The sequence below is a fragment of the Sinocyclocheilus grahami genome, unplaced genomic scaffold (genome assembly GCF_001515645.1).
Source record: "Sinocyclocheilus grahami isolate Dianchi unplaced genomic scaffold, SAMN03320097.WGS_v1.1 scaffold36.1, whole genome shotgun sequence".
Lineage (NCBI taxonomy): Eukaryota > Metazoa > Chordata > Actinopteri > Cypriniformes > Cyprinidae > Sinocyclocheilus > Sinocyclocheilus grahami.
In genome coordinates, this window is record NW_015505215.1 from 1833681 (window position 1) to 1851435 (window position 17755).

At 36.9% G+C, this 17755-nt stretch overlaps 1 protein-coding gene across 21 annotated transcripts in view; it reads left to right on the top strand.

Moving 5' to 3' along the window:
* Nucleotides 1-15608, top strand: part of LOC107581547 (actin-binding LIM protein 1-like) — a 79554-nt gene extending 63946 nt beyond the window's left edge. For 5 of the 21 annotated variants that reach the window (XM_016267145.1, XM_016267125.1, XM_016267133.1 and 2 more), the window contains 19 exons: nucleotides 924-1001; nucleotides 1475-1633; nucleotides 4389-4433; nucleotides 4966-5004; nucleotides 6022-6057; nucleotides 6638-6767; nucleotides 6998-7084; nucleotides 7415-7429; nucleotides 8544-8636; nucleotides 8955-9002; nucleotides 9668-9814; nucleotides 10556-10641; nucleotides 10957-11080; nucleotides 11176-11234; nucleotides 11998-12058; nucleotides 12186-12193; nucleotides 12557-12631; nucleotides 14517-14597; nucleotides 15399-15608. In XM_016267145.1, coding sequence (XP_016122631.1) covers nucleotides 924-1001; nucleotides 1475-1633; nucleotides 4389-4433; nucleotides 4966-5004; nucleotides 6022-6057; nucleotides 6638-6767; nucleotides 6998-7084; nucleotides 7415-7429; nucleotides 8544-8636; nucleotides 8955-9002; nucleotides 9668-9814; nucleotides 10556-10641; nucleotides 10957-11080; nucleotides 11176-11234; nucleotides 11998-12058; nucleotides 12186-12193; nucleotides 12557-12631; nucleotides 14517-14597; nucleotides 15399-15512 — 1485 coding nt within the window. In that variant the 3' untranslated portion in view covers nucleotides 15513-15608. Of the gene's footprint in view, nucleotides 1-923; nucleotides 1002-1474; nucleotides 1634-4388; nucleotides 4434-4965; nucleotides 5005-6021; nucleotides 6058-6637; nucleotides 6768-6997; nucleotides 7085-7414; nucleotides 7430-8543; nucleotides 8637-8954; nucleotides 9003-9667; nucleotides 9815-10231; nucleotides 10318-10555; nucleotides 10642-10956; nucleotides 11081-11175; nucleotides 11235-11997; nucleotides 12059-12185; nucleotides 12194-12556; nucleotides 12632-14516; nucleotides 14598-15398 lie in introns of all 21 variants that reach the window. The other 16 variants (XM_016267126.1, XM_016267127.1, XM_016267137.1 and 13 more) reach the window with 16 other exon arrangements.
* Nucleotides 15609-17755: the final 2147 nt, after the last annotated feature.

A 17755-nucleotide genomic window follows, 5' to 3' on the forward strand; every position in this document is an offset into this window, starting at 1 on the left:
ATATGAGCTGGAAATCCTGTAGCTTTCTAATTTGTGCTGAATGAAAGCTAAAAAATGAGTGCCTCCTTCACCCAAAAATTTAAATTTTGTCATCATTTACTCTCGTCATTCATCCTCATGTCTTTGAAAGCTGTATGACTTCCCTTGTGAAAAAGAAGTGTGCTTAGTTAGACTGAACATGCATTTATAGTGTATTTCAAATCTTAAAGGTAAATTTTTTAAAAATGCACATTCAGATAATATAATATTAATGAAATAAAAGGCCACTTAATGACAGTACACTTTCATGACTGTTTCATAACACACTTAGGTAATCATCGTTACAAATTTGTAATAACAAATATATTTAAATACGTGATATACAAGTTTCAATAAAAATTACATTATATTTTAGTTTACCATGTCAGTACATTTCATCAGTATTCATCAGATATAAGAAACTAAGAAAATAGAAATAATTAAGAAATTACATTTAAAGATATACTTAAGTGAGCAAAAATACTCAAAAGTACATATAATTGCAATTATCATACAATTAAGCATCCAAAAACATTAAAACATTCAAATAACGACTTAAATGTTCCTCACAAAAAACCTTTTGAAGACTTGAAATAGTGCATGATTTACTTTATGACATTTTATGGTCCTCTTTTGTAGCTCGAAATTCTCAGTCTCCTTTCAATTCCATTTCATGAAAAAGAGCAGCGTGAACATTCTTCAGACTTTCTCCTTTTCTGTTTCATGGAAAAACGAAAGTCATATAGATTTGGAATGACATGAGAATAAGTAACTGTTGACAAAACGTTCATTTTTAGCTGAGCTACCCCTTTAAGCTTCCCATTGGCATCTATGAGTGTGTTTAGGAATACGTGTGTGTATTTGTTTTCAGCTTATTGCTAACACAACATCTCGTTGTCCCGCAGCCCACAAGGTCATCGTCTGAAAGTATCTGTCTGAGACCTGGCTCGAGCATCCCTGGATCTCCAGGTCATACCATCTATGTGAGTCCCACTCATCAGCGCCCCCAATCGTTTCCAGAGTCTGTCAGATATTACCACTCAATCCACAACGGATACTGATGCTGCAATACTTCAGGGTCGATGTTTAAAAAAAACATGCAGGAAAAGCACAGGAGTTTGCTTCACCTTCTTTCCACTCTTTGCCTTCGCCTTGTATTTAATATCTGTAGCATCATTTTAGCATGTAACCAAATTTAGAGAAACATTTACAATAACACTGTTCAGCCGGGTAGCTTCTCTCATAAGCATGCCTCCAAAAACAACAGCGTTCATCTTTCTACAGTGTATGTTCACCATGTGTGATGACCTTTGTTTGAGCTGTCGCTTTGTTTGGATGTGATGTGGATGACCTTTCACCTGTGCCCTGACCTCTTCCTCATCAACACCTTTTCTCCCTGTGTTTCTCCACTTATGTGTCCCCTCCCTCCCTGTCCCTCATCCTCTCCTTCCTCCAGGCAAAAGTAGACAATGAGATTATTGATTACAAGGACCTAGCAGCCATCCCCAGAGTCAAGGCCATTTATGACATAGAGCGTCCAGACATGATATCTTATGAGTCTCTCCATTCCACCTCCTCCACCCTGGAAAGACAAGGAAGGCGCAGCCCCGGAGAGGTAATCCGAATCGTAAACTTTTAGTGTCTTTCTAATAAGCAAGCGATGTGCTTTTATGACCTAATATGATATGTATAGCCACTGTATGGCTGTGTAGAAATTATAATGTCACCGATTTATGTTTATAAATTTGTTCTCATTTTTGGACTAGGTGTGGCTTTCATAAAAAGTCAACTTTAGCTGTTTTACCTCAAATCAGACAGCGCCCCTGCCTAAAATTTTGTGTACAGCCATACTCTTTACATTTAACTTCCTTGTACTTCAATTTGGAGATCTGGACAGTCTAGTCTAGTGGTTCTTAACCTTTTCAACTCTAGGGCCTCCATCGCACAGCACAATATTAGAAGGCCCACTTCATATACGCTAAGACATATTAGCGTATGTGAATATGATATGATAGTATTTCAAACTGTAATTATGACAGAGTTTTACAACTTTTTTTATTGATATATTGAATTAATTCACATGGTTAATTAAATTAATTAATAAAAAGTTAATTAATTAAATAAATTAACCAACATTAATTTTGTTATTCCAGAATTAATATTCTGTATTCCAGAATGGTGTGTTCTTCAAAAACAATATGGATAAAAAATAAATATATAGATGTAAAATTTTGTTAATTATGTAATTATGACAAAGCTTGTTTTTAAACTTTTGTATTGTTATATAAATTAATTTGGCTTACTAAATATATTACCTTAACCACAATTAATTTTGTGATTCCAGAAACTGTTCTGTGTTTCAGAACTGTATATTCTTTAATAAAAACAATAGTAATTATGCAATTATGAATTTTTTTTATTGATATATTAAATTAAATTTGTTAAATAAATGCATCAAATTAATTAACCATAATTCATTTTGTTACAGAAGTTATGTTCTTCTTCAATAAAAACAAGTTATTGAGTGAAAATAGATTTAGATGTAAAATAGTATATAGGCTACATCTTGATTTCATATTCAACTATAAATTTGATTTATATATATTAATCATAATTTATCAATTTCAATACATTAAAGTCTCCCTGCGGCCCCCTTGAAAATTTGCTGAGGCCCTCTAATGGGCCTCGGGCCCCCTGGTTTAGAACCACTGGTCTAGTCTCGATTACCAAAACTGCACATGGGTTTTAGCCACTTTGGCCACCTAGTTGCTACCAGACTACCCCTATATAACAGACCCAACTCTGCCAATGCTCCATCTTTGTGATAATACGGTCCCATCCCCAGTTCCCTATCACAGTAACCATAATACCTCTCTGACCCCATGATCCCATTAGTGTTCCAAAAAACACTACTGGTCGAGGCTCTCAGGCCACAGACAGAGCAGATGTGAGCAAGTGTGTGTGTTTGCTCATTTCTCTGTATGTGATCATGTACATTGCATGTATTCCTGTCAGCATGTTAGCTTTATGTCTATGCATGAAAAGAATATGAGAGATGTGTTTTTTATTCTCTGTGACTGCTCTTGTTCCCTTTGTCTATTAAACATTGTTCTGCTGTACCTGAAAACGCCTGTGCGCCTTCTCTGTGTAGAGACAGCAGTGTCACAGCGCCACCTGGTGACTATAATCAAAATCTCAGACAATCTGCTGTGATGAAGATGTGTTAAAGGGATATTTCCGGGTTTTTTCATCTGCATCTGTAGTTGATTACCAAAGCCAATCATTTAGACTTGTCCTTGACTGTGTATAAACAAACAGAAAATGTATTTACAAGTACACACTTACAATATAAGTCTATCAAGCAATGGGCCGGGGTCCTATAAGTAGTAGAAATGTGAAGTTCACATTATTGTTTGCACTTACATGAATTATTAACTAGAAATGTTAATTTTTGTTGGCTGTTATGTTGTATAAATCATCAGGAGGGACTACTTTTTAGGTGTAGGAAATTTTGGTTATGCATTGCAACACAATAAAATAAAATAAAAATTACAGCAATTACACCATACCGTTCAAAAACTTCATTGGTAATGTTCCTGAAAGAATTTCATTTTTAAGGCTACATTGATTTGATAAAAAAAAAAAAAAAAATCAATAAAAGTATCAATATTGTAACACATTATAACATTAACAATTAACTTTCAGTTATCTATTTTAAAATGTATTTTTTCCTGTGATGCCAAAGATTAATTTTCAGCAGCCATTACTCCAGTAGAAATCATTTTAATATGCTGATTTGGTGCTAAAGTAACATTTCTTCTTCTTATTAATAAGGAAACAGTTGTGCTTCTTAATATTTTTGTGGAAACTGTGATACATTTTTTCACGATTCTTTAATGAAATTGAAAATCTAAAATGAAAAAGAACAGCATTTGTCGCATTTGATCAATATAATGCATCCCTTCTAAATAAAAGTATTAATTTCTTTAAATTTTGTGTATAGATATTTTCACTGGAAAACAAGACCAAGATATTAATTAAGCAAAACTGGGTTTACTTTTTTAGTTGGTCATGACATGAGTTTATGACATGTATGCCATAGCAGAAATAGCCGCAAAGAAAGGGTCAGTAAACGATTTTTTCACACCAGTTTTATGCTAACACTTTCAAAAGAATGTAGTAGATTATTTTCTTAGTAGTGCAGCCCACTAGCCAAATAGACTTCCGTTGTAAGTGTTTTACAGTTAACAAAATTACTGTCAAGTTGAAAGTTGAAAACGACCAAGAATATACCTTTAATGCATACCATATTCTTGAGTCACCAACAGGTTCATAGAGTAACCAAACTCAACCCCTTTCCTCCCCTACAGCCTGTCAAAGCCTCAGGTGGCAGCCCTCCCAGAGGCAGAGCCACAGTAAGTGTGAGCAGGATAGAAATAAGGCCACTGACATAACCAATTAGTTTGTGGATTACCAACCCAAACTAAGAAGAACACAACTAACATATTCATTTACAAGCCTTACCCAATCAAATAAGCATGAATATCTAATGCCTCTTACACCTAGTTTCTCTCATCTCATTGACCGCTTTCTGAACTCTAAAGTGTGTACACTCAAGCACCCAATTAAAAACTGAAGAATCCATCCATGTGTGCCATGGCAATGGTGTACGTTCATGCTCATTCTCAATTAACTGATATGATTCTCCCAGAAAACATATATCCGATCTGTGTCACTTCTCAATCTAGGCTTCAGCATAACATTAGCATCTAACATTCAAAACGAACACTTCAAGTGCCTTTTTGCAATTCTTCTTTCACCTTCATTAGATTCATTTAATTTAAAACATCATCCAATGCGTGTTGGGTCACAGAAAACACAGCTGTTTCCATGACGCATAACATAATGTTATTTTTAGTGATTTTAATTCTGTGTCCACATTCCCAGACCCTGCCACAAGACCCCTCCTCATTGTCTGCAGAAATGGTAAGCTGTCAGTGATCTCTCTCTGAACCCTGCCACAGCTGTGGCCACAATGTTCTCTCTCTTAAATGTACTCATCCTGAAGATGGCACTGAGCTTCAGCTGACTCTTGAGCACTGGAAGAAGTCCTCATGGCAAACACTCAAAAGTGTCCTGTTGGAGTGTGCGTTCATGATTGTAATGTATGTCTGTCTGTATGTCTGTCATTGTCCCAGCTACAGCTGAAATTAAGCTTATTATGATTTTTTGGATTGTTTTGTCATTTTTTTGTATTCAAAAGCTCAATAAGGTTTTATTTAAAACAAATTCATCTTTTATTCAGCAAGAATGCATTTAATTGATCAAAAGTGACAGGTTTTTACATTTTTACATAAAATCTATTTCAATTCAATGCTGTTCTTTTAAACTTTTTATTCACCAAAGAACCCTGAATGAAAAAAGTATCAAAGTTTTTATTCAACATTGATAATAATAAATGATTCTTGAGCATCAAATCAGCATATTTGAATTATTTATTTTCAGCATATTTGGATCGTGTGACACTGAAGACTTGAGTATTGGCTGTTGAAAATTCAGCTTTGCATCTCAGGAATAAATCACTTTTTAAAATATATTAAAATAGAAAAGTTATTTTCAATTTTAATTAATTAAATTGTATTTATTTATTTTTTACTGTAATATTGGTCAAATAAATGCAGCCTTGCAAGATTTTCCAAACACTTAAAACTATTTAAAATTTAATTTAATGTATCTAATTTAATGTATCTAACTTATTTTGTTCTTTTAACTTTGAGGTGAACAGTTTTGTGACATTCACCCATAAAACAACTAATATATAAACAGCCTAATATACAAAACCTTAAAAAGCATAAAAGGCAGTGGCATGATTTAACTTCCTGTTCCTAATTTGTATTATTTGCTTTTTTGACCTGCTCTATCTAGCATACAGTCTCCTATCCACCTTTTAGTACTGATTCTGATGCATACTTACATAGAGCTTTTGTTCCTGTTCTGTTTCAGTCTCCAAGAACACTGTCTCCCACCCCATCCGCTGAGGTTAGAGGCTGTTTATAATGCTTAGTTTTCTTTATTACTCTAGAGCAGGGGTGTCAAAATCAATTCCTGGAGGGCCAAAGCCCTGCAGAGTTTTGTTCCAACCCTGCTCCAACACACATACCGTGTAGTTTTCAAATAAGCCTGAACTTATTTGGATCAGGTGTGTTTAATTAGAGTTGAATCTAAACTCTGCAGGGCTCTGGCTGTCCAGGAATTGAGTTTGACACCCCTACACTAGAGCCAATAGTACATGTTCATTAAACCATGTCTTGAAAACATAGTCCACCCAAAAATAAAAGATCTGTCATCATTAGCCATCCTCATTCTTTAACACAAAATAAGATATTTTGAAGAATGTTGGTAACCAAACAGTTTTAGCTGATTTGCATAATATGGTCTAAAATTAGAATGAAAGTCAATGGGGACTAAAACTGTTTGGTCACCAACGTTCTTCAAAATATCTAAAAGGTGAGTAAATGATGACAGAATTTTCATTTTTGGGTTCCTTTAATGCATTTAGTAATGTTAATGTGTTTTGAACCTTCCAATGTGTGATGTTGTGTGTGCATGTCTACCGTAGGGTTGTTATGACATGAGGGAGCGCATCATACAAAGATCCACCAGTCAGGGCTCCATCGGCTCTCCGGTTTACCACCGCCATAACTATATACCCCCTCTGTCCAAGTCACCCCAGCACTTCCACAGACCAGGTGAGTCAAATGAAATAATCCAAATCCTTCCTCTTTAGGATTCCAGCGGAGTGTATGGATGAGCAAGATCTCCTTACAACATTTTGGCCTCGCGTTGCCTTTTCTTGCTTTCCGTTTCCTCCTGAGCTTGTAACCTGCCTCCCTCCTCTGCTCACATGTGCTCATTCCATCCTCTTTTTTCCTTCATGCTCCTCCTCTGTTCCTCTTCCTCTTCTCTGAGCGGCCGGCAGGAATGCTGAAGCTCTGCTCCTCTTTGCGCTCCGGCGACACGCGCCCTACCTCCCCTTTCCGACATCACTTCCTCCCCCATAACAAAGGTAAGGCCTCTCCACTCCCCACTGCCCAACCTCTTCTCCTCGTTCCCAGTGTCAATATTATTCTGTAGACACAAATCCACCCCCCTCCTCTGATTCAGGCCTGCTAAAATGTCTTGACTGTGACTTTTTAGCTTGTAGAGCCGTGCTTTTGCCGGCTCTGTTTGAGAAATTCCTAAGTCCTGGAGTTGAAATGCTTGAATGGCAACCTTATGAGGTCAAGGGCTGCTTTTGATATGTAAATCCGACTGAAGCACATCTAATGCAAGTTGCTAATGCACAGTTTACTAATCACAAGCTCATGTGTGTAATGTCCCTCTGTCCTTTCCACAGATTCTTTCTGCATAGGTATGTCTTGGCTTCATGGCTGTTGTTGACTCTGTGTAGAGCAATTCGGTGCCCATAGCAGTTCAGAAGCATGCTGGTCCTGTGTTTTGACCATTCAGAATTTGGTGTATTTGACAGTTAATTAACCAACAGTTATATGCCAGCTCATTAAGCAACATTTAATCAAGTCACTGTGACATCACTAATTCTCTTATACTAATAACTCTGTTCCAAAACATAGTGAGTTGCCTTGCTGTTTACGGTCTACATAGCCTTCTTAAGGTGGTAACCTAGCTGAAATTAAACTTGTATTTTAAAACACCAGTAATTCTGTGTGTCATACATTTGCATGTCTATTTTTTATATAATTTTTCATGACAAATTAAGCATATCCCCCAAATAATTATAATAATATTTTTCATTAAAAATAATAATAATTTGGGGGATATACTTGACATAGATTCTTACCTTTTGTAACAGCAGGGGAGTGCATGTGATGTCTTGAAATGCTGTCTATGTAGACAGCTCACTAGTTTTTGGAACATGTTCATGTTGCATGCTTACATTTGTTTTCTCACAGGCAAAAAGTAACCCTTTAAAGCAGGATTCGCCAAACTCAGTCCTGGAGGGCCGGTGTCCTGCAGAGATTAGCTCCAACTTGCCTCAACACACCTGCCTGGCAGTTTCAAATGTACCTAGCAAGACCTTGATTAGCTTATTCAGGTGTGTTTGATTAGGGTTGGAGCTAAACTCTGCAGGACACTGGCCCTCCAGGACCGAGTTTGGTGACCCCTGCTTTAAAGGATATTCAGTCGTGTTATCATCAGACAACATCTTCCTAGCGGTGTAAATTTTACACATATCTTTTTACTGTGGTGGTGAATGTTACCGTGTTCATGATTGTGAAGTTTGTGTGCTGCTTTCCTGAGGCATTTCTCCTTTTCCAATCTGTATGTCCTTCAACACCTGTTCTCTTCCGTGGGGCCGACCCACACAGTCCAGTCCGTCTCTCTGTCACCTCTCTGTTCGTCCATCTTTCCAACAGTGAAGATTTATTCAGGCATTATTCTCTTTTTCTTTCCTTCTTTTTATGTTCTTTTCTTTCTCGCGCTTATTCTGCTCTCCTTGTTTGGAGGCACTGAGCCATCCAGTGGCCGGAGTTCTCCTCTTTCCTCTCGGCCGGCCACCCCGACCCTCTCTCTGACCCCTAAACATTTCCACATCCCAGGTAGGAGCCGGAGCATCATCTCCCTGTTTTTTCTTCTCTAGAGAGTTTTATCTGCTGTCTCTCTCTTCCTCAATTCTTTCATTTCAATCCCTTCCATAATGCATCTATGCTTTTTCTTATTTATTGTTTTGATTGTAGATTTTGTTTACCTCTTATGCAGAGTTCATGTACTGCCACAAATGATTCAGAAATTTTGGTCATACTTTCGCATTTCCCCAGATCATGATCATAACTGATTCGATTGGAGTGTCTTATTTGTGATTGAGGTGGTATTAAAAATGTGTTGTTAAAACTAGATCTTTATTTTCTAATTCACAGACCAAGGCATTAACATGTATAGAAAACCACCAATCTACAAACAGCATGGTATAGTTGCTTCAAATTTTAAGCTTATTCTATCTATCTATCTATCTATCTATCTATCTATCTATCTATCTATCTATCTATCTATCTATCTAAAATAAAGATTTATTTTACACAGCAACATTTTTTTGTTTTTTTGGTGCCTGTCATTATGGTGTGTCCGCAAGCATGATTTCTGACAATTATTTTTATTATTTATATTTTATATGTTTGTTTATGTGTGTTGGCTCCATCCATCCATTAATTTGTGATTATGATGCTATGATCACATCCTATGTTCACATGTAAGTACCATTTGACATCATAAACTTATCTCATTTTTGAGACTCTTTCTTTTTCTTTAATCGCTTCCTCACAACCGATTCGCCTACGGCAAGAAACTAAAATCCTCCTTCTTTAACAATTGCCATAAAACTTTGATTCTGCCTTCTAATTGCATGATGTTATTGCCTGCAAGATCCCATAACAAATTCACTGACACCTCAGAGGACTCTACTTTGGTCTCTATCTTGCATAATCTGCAAATCTTCACATTAGTTTCAGTAAACTGAACGGCATCTTTTGTAAAAATCCTGAAATGCTTTGAACTGAATGGCCAGCACTAAACTTATTGCCAGCCTATGAGAGTCCGTCACTGATAGTCCAGTTCCCCCAAAATACCGATTCAGATTCAGCTGCCCTAGCAGCCCAAAGCAAGTCCGCTGATGACATCATCAAATCATCCAAGTTCCCCGCTGCCCACGCCCCCCGGCCGGACGAAACACCAAAGATCGAGACCGACTACTGGCCGTGTCCTCCGTCCCTTGCTGCTTTAGGTACGCTCCTGCTGCTGGCAGTAACCAAAAACGAATGGAAGCCATCTGTGAATTCAAACGATGCTCTGTGGGTGGAGAACTCTTGAATTGCTGCTGGTAAATTTGGCCTGGTGTTCCCATCTGACTGGTCCTAGAGCCGGTTGTGGTGGCAGTAAATCTGAGGAAAACTTTAGGTTGCTATTTGCCAATGCTAATAAATCAATTTCATTTTCAATCAAAAATCATTTCACCACTCAGTCTGACCATGTTTTTATATTTTATGGTTTGTTTTATATTATTTAACTCATTGTTATTTTTGTTCGATTATGTGTACAACTGAACTCTTGAGGTTACGTTGCAGGTCACCATGGGTACAATGACATGACAATGTTGCAATCATCTCAATATTTTTTGCCTTTTTCTTTCATGGACGGGCAGGCTCAAATGGGAGGAGTCGGTCACGGGATGAAGAAGAGGAAGAGCAACTGAAACGCAGACATCTTCAGGAAGAACATCTCAGCAAGGTCAAGCGCGTATTAATACTTATACATTCCTTGTGTACAAAAATCATTTCACCACTCAGTCTGACCATGTTTTTATATTTTATTATTTGTTTTTATATTATTTAACTCATTGTTATTTTTGTTCGATTATGTGTACAAACTGAACTGAGGTTACGTTGCAGGTCACCATGGGTACAATGACATGACAATGTTGCAATCATCTTAATATTTTTTGCCTTTTTCTTTCATGGACGGGCAGGCTCAGATGGGAGGAGTCGGTCACGGGACGAAGAAGAGGAAGAGCAACTGAAACGCAGACATCTTCAGGAAGAACATCTCAGCAAGGTCAAGCGCGTATTAATGCTTATACATTCCTTGTGTCATTTTTTTTAGTCAAAGCAGCCATTTAAATGCATATATGTGCCAAATTATGCTGCACTGCACAGTGTTATTTACACATGCTGTCTGCATTGTTTTATTATCCAAATCACTGAAATAATTACGCAAACACACCTAATTTGCATATTTGCAGTGACTGGGGGTGTTTAGTGAATAAGGCTAATAAATGCAGGCTAATAAGCATGCTAAAGTGGAATAAATTTAACCTTTATCTGATCGTACTTTAAGTACTTTCACTCATATGACTGTGTTTAACTGCAGATCCAGTCTGGACTTGGGAAGCTCATTCTGAAGGAGGAGATGGAAAAGGATATGAACAGAGAGAGATACATACGAAGTGTGGCCGCCCAGCGCTTTGACTCCCAATATGCTAACTGTATCACAGGTATAATGCCACCTACTTTCAAAGCAATCACAACAAATATAGCTTTATTCAGATAATAGTATATTAGTACAAAAGTATTCTGTCCTCTGTTATAGACTCCCAAACCGTTAAAACATCATCTCTGCCTGGATATGGGCGGAATGGCCTCCATCGGGTAAGTCTCAGCCATTCATCTGTTATTTACTTATATTTAATAAGTGCATGTAAAAGGCATTTAAAATGTCATTTATTCCTGTGACGGCAAAGCTGAATTTTCAGCAGCCATTACTCCAGTCTTCATTTTCACATCCCTTCAGAAATCATTCTAATATGCTGATTTGGTGCTCAAGAAACATTTATTATTATTATCAATGCTAGAAAACAGTTTTTACTTCTTAATGTTTTGTAAAAAAAATTTTTTATAAATAATGAACACATTAATATTCAAAAGTTTGGGGTAAGTACAATTAAAAAAAAAGAAAAAAAAATTAATACTATTATTCAGCAAACACCCAATAAATTAATAAATTGATCAAAAGTGACAGTCAAGACATGAATAATATGCAAAAATCTATTTCAAATACATACTGTCAATTGAACTTTCTATTCATCAAAGAATCCTAAAAAATTATGTTTTTATGAAAATAATAAGCAGAAAAATCTGTTTTTAACATTGATCAAATTAAGAACCATTATTAATAAGCATCAGTAATACCTGAGCAATTACATTTATTTATAAATATATTCAAATAAAAACTAATCATTTTAAATTGTAATAGTATTTCACAATATTAACATTTTTACTGCATATTTAATCAAATAAAAGCAGTCTTGGTAAGCATAAGATACTTTTTGAGCATGTGGAATAAATTAGGCCAGTATAACAAATTAAAGTGCATCTTTAATGACTTTCTTTTTTTTTTTGTCTGTGCTTCCAGCCCCAGTCTACAGAACTCTCTCAGTATAACAGTTACGGGGATGTGTGTGGAGGACAAAGAGGTACAATTCAATACTTCTAATACTGAAAATACATCTGATAACCACCCCACCCCCCAACCCCCCCAAAAAAGAAGCTTTTGAATAAAATTGTAATATTTTGGAATTTGTCTCTTTCTGATTTACACAGATTTCAAGGTATGTGAGTGACCCGCAGTATTTACTGAGCATGTGCATCAGCATGCACTTATGGAAGTCAAATCATGCTACATGTAACCGGAATGGCACTCATGCCCTCATTGCTATGCTTGTGTCTGAGTTTGAGCCATGGGGAAAGACAAGCGCACAGTCAAGGGTTTGATACGTTGAAAAACTCCCCCACCCCTGAGAACACATCACATGGATAGTGGCTGGATCCACTTCCCTTGCGAGAACTTGATACAGAGCAATAGCTGTTAGGAATTAGATCCAGACTATTTCCCAAGGTTCTGAATTCTTGAAAACAGTTTTCTGCTTTCTTTTCTTATCATTTGCATCACGTGTATGTGTTCTGTTCTATAGCCCACCCAAGGTGCCCAAGATTCCATTACAAGAATGGACAGGGGAATGTCTATGCCTAATATGTTGGAATATAAAGCAAGTATCCCAAATATTTTCAAAAATTATGTTTCTCGTCTCTCTTCCATCTCTAAATGCTCCTCTGTTCAATAAATAATCACCCCCTCCCAAAACCAAGATTATTCAGTCAGGGCCGTAATTTTGGCTCATCTTCACAGGCGATGGTCAGTGGGAAGAACAAGACTAGCATAACTTGTATATCTTCCAGTGCCATGAAATGATGTCATCACATGACATACTAGTAGTTTCGAGATCATTCAATCATTTTGAACTCCTGGTTCTCGTTAAAGAGGCTTCATGGTTACATATGGTAATATTTTGTGAAAGTGGTTGCTTTAGCTACCCAGAAGCCTGATTCTCTAGGGCCGAACTTAAATTAATGCCTCGGCCCTAGTTATTGGCTAGATTAAATAGATTAGAACTTAATAGGTTTTCCCAGCAATAACAACTGGCATGATTGTAGACTGTTAACTGTTCGTAGAAGTGCTAGTAGCATTAACAGCATTATAATTCCTTCCTGTAGATACAGTTGGCGAAAACACCTGGCCAGCTGTAGAAAAAAACAAATCCCTGTGACCAGAGTTACCCATTCATTTCAGTGGGGAAAATAAATAGTAAAACTATTTTTTATTTTTTTTATTTTTTTTAAAGCACATTCTGAACTCCTGAACATTTGCTAGCTAAAAGGAGACTAGACTAAGAGACGACTATGCAATTTCATATAATATCTGCAGCAAAGATTACTTTGCATGCTGTATTACAAATAAAATAAATATTAAGTAAATTCTGCTGAGAGACCCCCCCCACACACACACACTATTATAAGACTTTGACTGACTGTATGAATCTACACTGAATAAAAGGAAATATTGGTCATTAATTAGTGATTTTAGCTGATCCAACGTTTAATTATATAAATTACACTGCAGTTCAAAATGGCTTTTTTATTATTTATTCAGTAAGCATTAAATTGATTAAAAGGTAACGGTAAAGACTTTAAAATTATTTTATAAGATTTAAAAAAAAATAAACACTGTTCTTTTGAACTTTCTGTTTATCAAAGAAGGCTGAAAAAAATGTATCCCAGTTTCTACAAAAATATTAAGCAGCACTACTGTTTTCATCATTAATATTTATAAGAAATGTTTCCCAAAGGCAATGTGGGTTTCTGCTGGTTTACGCTGGTGTCCCAGTGTGGCCAAGCTGGTGTTTATCAGGTCAGCCAGTTGAAAACTTCAATAAAACCAGCTCACAATGTTGAGAGACCAGTGAAGACATCAAACAAGCTTAATCAAACTTTAGATTGTTTTCAGCTGCATTTCAGTGAATGTGAGAAATTTTCTGACATCTGCATTTGCACTTCACTTATTTAAAATATTCATTGTGATGTCTGTTAACGTTACTTGTTCCAAAAACACTGAAACGTTTAGTGTTTTTTGAGAATTTTATTTTCCCCCATACAAATGAATATGGTACAGGAACCAGGATTTATTCGTCTCCATGTTAAACCACACCCCCAGTTTATTATGTGTTGCTAACTGTATCTATTTTGCACTTAAAGCATACATATATTATATTATTCTATCCAGCACTTCTTTCCCATATTGAGAAACACAGACTTTCTGGTTTGGAAATACAGTACATGCTCACACTCTCTCTCACACACAAGGCTCACCTACTGTTTGTTCATCTGCATGCTCTGCACACCTCCTCAACACTCACTCTCTCACTTGCACCGTGTGCTGCAGTGTTGTATTTTGGCAAGAGATGGTGTTTGTGTGCCATGTTAGAATGTAATGACCGTGCATTATTCCCTTGTCCATTTGCTTTCTGCAGTTCATTGTGTTTGGCAAATGCCTAGCATTGCATTCTCCATAACAACACAATCCCTCCTTTTGTAAAGGTGTACCCACATGAAATGCTCACTGTCACCAACAGAGGGCGTACTAAGCTCCCGAAGGATGTGGACAGGACGAGACTGGAGGTAAATGGCACCCGATAGCCTCACTGAGTGGAAATTGCATGAAAGTAAATGACTCGTTGTCCATTTATTTTGTCCATTTTGCGACTTGAAAAGTATGACTCCTTTGAACTGCGTAAATCAGAGGAAAATAAATTTGCGTTTTAAGGCTACATTCAAAATGCATTTATTGTTCTGTAAAATATAACAACAACAACAACAGTATTGTTGTTATTATTAAATGCTCACATATCTAAATAAAATAATAAATAATACAAATATTATTTACAATAATAATTGTTGATGTTGTTAAAATATTATTTAAATGATCAAATATAGCTAATAAAATATCACTTGCAATAATGCTGCTGTATAGTAAACATACGTTTTTATTAATTTTATTTGTGCTGTTATCAACTAGACTACGTAGACACTTATTAAATAGTAAAATATTGCTTATAATATTTCTACTAGTAATTATTATTCAAAATTATTATTTAAATGATAGAAGTCAATTAATATAGAAATATTATAGCAATAATACTTCTCACTTCTCAATGCTTATAGCAAAAATACTCACTTTTATTGTACAGTAAAAGTGAGTATTTAATAAACGTAATTATTATTATTAGGCCTACTGTTGTTGTTGTATTCAGAACAATAAATGCATTTTGAATGTATTTTAAGACGCAGCAATTTTTCATTATTATTGTTGTATAGTCATATCGAATGAGGGAAATCGAAAAAGAAGTCTCTTTTTGTTCTTAACTGCTCACATGCCTGATGATTTATAATTCTTTAATATTTCTCTCTCCTTATATCCAGCGCCACTTGGCTTCCGAGACATTCTTTGATATTTTTGGGATGGAGATCCATGAGTTTGACAGACTTCCTCTTTGGAAGCGCAACGACATGAAGAAGAAAGCCAAGCTCTTCTAACTAGCTGATTGTGCATGTTTTAATTTATCAATCACTCATATGATGTATTAGAGCGATAGTCCTAACTTTATTTTTTTTGGCATCCAATTACATGCACAAACAAGTTTTATTTTGCTTCAAAAAGACCACTTTTTATTTTCCCAAATCTCGATATCTTTATCTTTAAATTAGTGAGTATTCGAATAGGAATAAAATGTGGTGCGCGTGACCCCTATGATGCAAACACACGAGCACGAGGAGCTGATGGTGTGCCTGCTCTCATTAAACCTGCCTCTAGGACCAGAGAGATTTATCCTCCTCCCTCCTGGCCCTCTTGTAAAACAGGACTGTAATTTTTTAGATGGGGAACCGGGGGCTGTCAGCAGGGATCTCCCTCTAAACAGGCCATTAAGGTGGTGGAGTTGTAGGGATCCCTGGAGCCCCCTGCTTCTGCGGACCTAACGAGACCTTTGAAGTGCGTTAAAAGCGGGAAGTGAGAGCTACTGAAGATCCTCCACCTGCGGAGCCGAGCTTCTGGAAAGCATTAGAAACTGAAATCGGCGTCCTGTCCCACCAGCACTCTGCCGCCTCGTCACAATCCTAAAAAAATATCTAGGCCTACATGTAAAGTAGCAAGCATGTTCACCATAACCAAAGCCCAAAACAGCACCCGAGATAGATGGATTCTTTATCCAAAAACCACTAGTCTGATAATCAAAAGAGGCGGTGGTGATGATTATTATTATTATTATCATTATTATTTCGAAAATTAAACTTCAATTACTGAAAAAAAAACCTATTATTAAATATCGCCACTAGAGTTCAGCCGTGGGACGATATCAGACGTCGGCCCGCTCTGAAACAGCTTCCTCTGAATCAGACAAACCGTTTATTGTGACTTCCGGTTTTCTGCAATATGTAACAGCATTTTATTTTGAATAAAGCAAGCAAAGCCTTTTAAATGACTGCCTCAGAGGTGTTTTAATACTGCCACTGTGTTGACGTGGGATTGTCGGAGCTGTAGCCATAGCATTTGTGCCAGGTGTAGACTCGATATCAGGGCCGTATCTCTGTCGTACATTTATATTGCTGCCGAATAATGCTGTTCCCATAGACACTGTCTCGGCTTGCAGATGTATTATGGGCTGCCGTTGGCTATTATTCTCGGCAGTTCCCTGTGTTACTAGCAGGGTTAATGACAGAGAACTAGGACATATTACAGTATTGTGCTTTTATAGTATCACAAAACATACAACTATAACAAATATGATTTCTAGAAACAGACCTGTATGTCACTTTAAAACAGAATGAAGAGTTGGTTTTGATACCCCTACTGTGTACCTCACCTTTTTCTGTCTTTTTTGAGGGAAAGATTTGATGAAATGGTGTATAAGCTCTGCTGAGTAATAAAACTCTGCTTCAGATCATATTGTCTGACTTAGTTATTACTGTGTGGTGCACTTTACATGGAATACAAGCCCCTGTGACATAAGGGGGCCGTTGCAAGTGGGAGGTCCGCCTGTTGAGTCACTTGGAAATCCCTGGGTGCTTTCCTTCATGTTCTCTGCCTGATAAATATACCCGGTGGAATGACATCTTTCCCAAAACGCTCTCCTCCCATGCTCCAGAGTCAGTCGAATTCAAAACAAGCCTTGGCACTGTGTTACTCTAATGGTTCCACTCTGAATTGTAGAGGTATTTGAGCAAGAATGAGTGTTTATTGGTATTTCTGGTCACCCATACCACTGTCATCCTCCTGCACAGTAGGAATAGAAAGACTCATTTATCCATGTTCGACAGACTGTGACACAGACCCACCAGAACCAAAAGATACACACACATACAAAGATCCCATCCTGTGGAGCTCATTACCATGCTTGATTTGATTCGCTTTTTAGGACACCAATTCATTATTTTCACGATTTCAGATGTTGTTGTTTTTTCTGTGCAGACATTTGGTTCTGGCAACTCATGCCTGGTTTGTGTTTTGACATCATCCTCATCCATCCCGTCTCACTGCTGTATCCACTGAACATTTAGGTCTTGAATTTCAGACCTCACAAGCCCCTGTCAGTATTTCCTGAGTTCAATCTGATGAAAATGTGGCGGTAATGAGGGGCTTTGCCTCATTTTTTGCCACACTGAATGTTCTCAACAGATCATTCTCACACCAAAAACCTGTTTTTTCTTGTATAAACTAGACCGAACCTGATCGCTCAGTGTAGGAGTGGCAGAATAATATTATTTCATGACACAACGCTCTC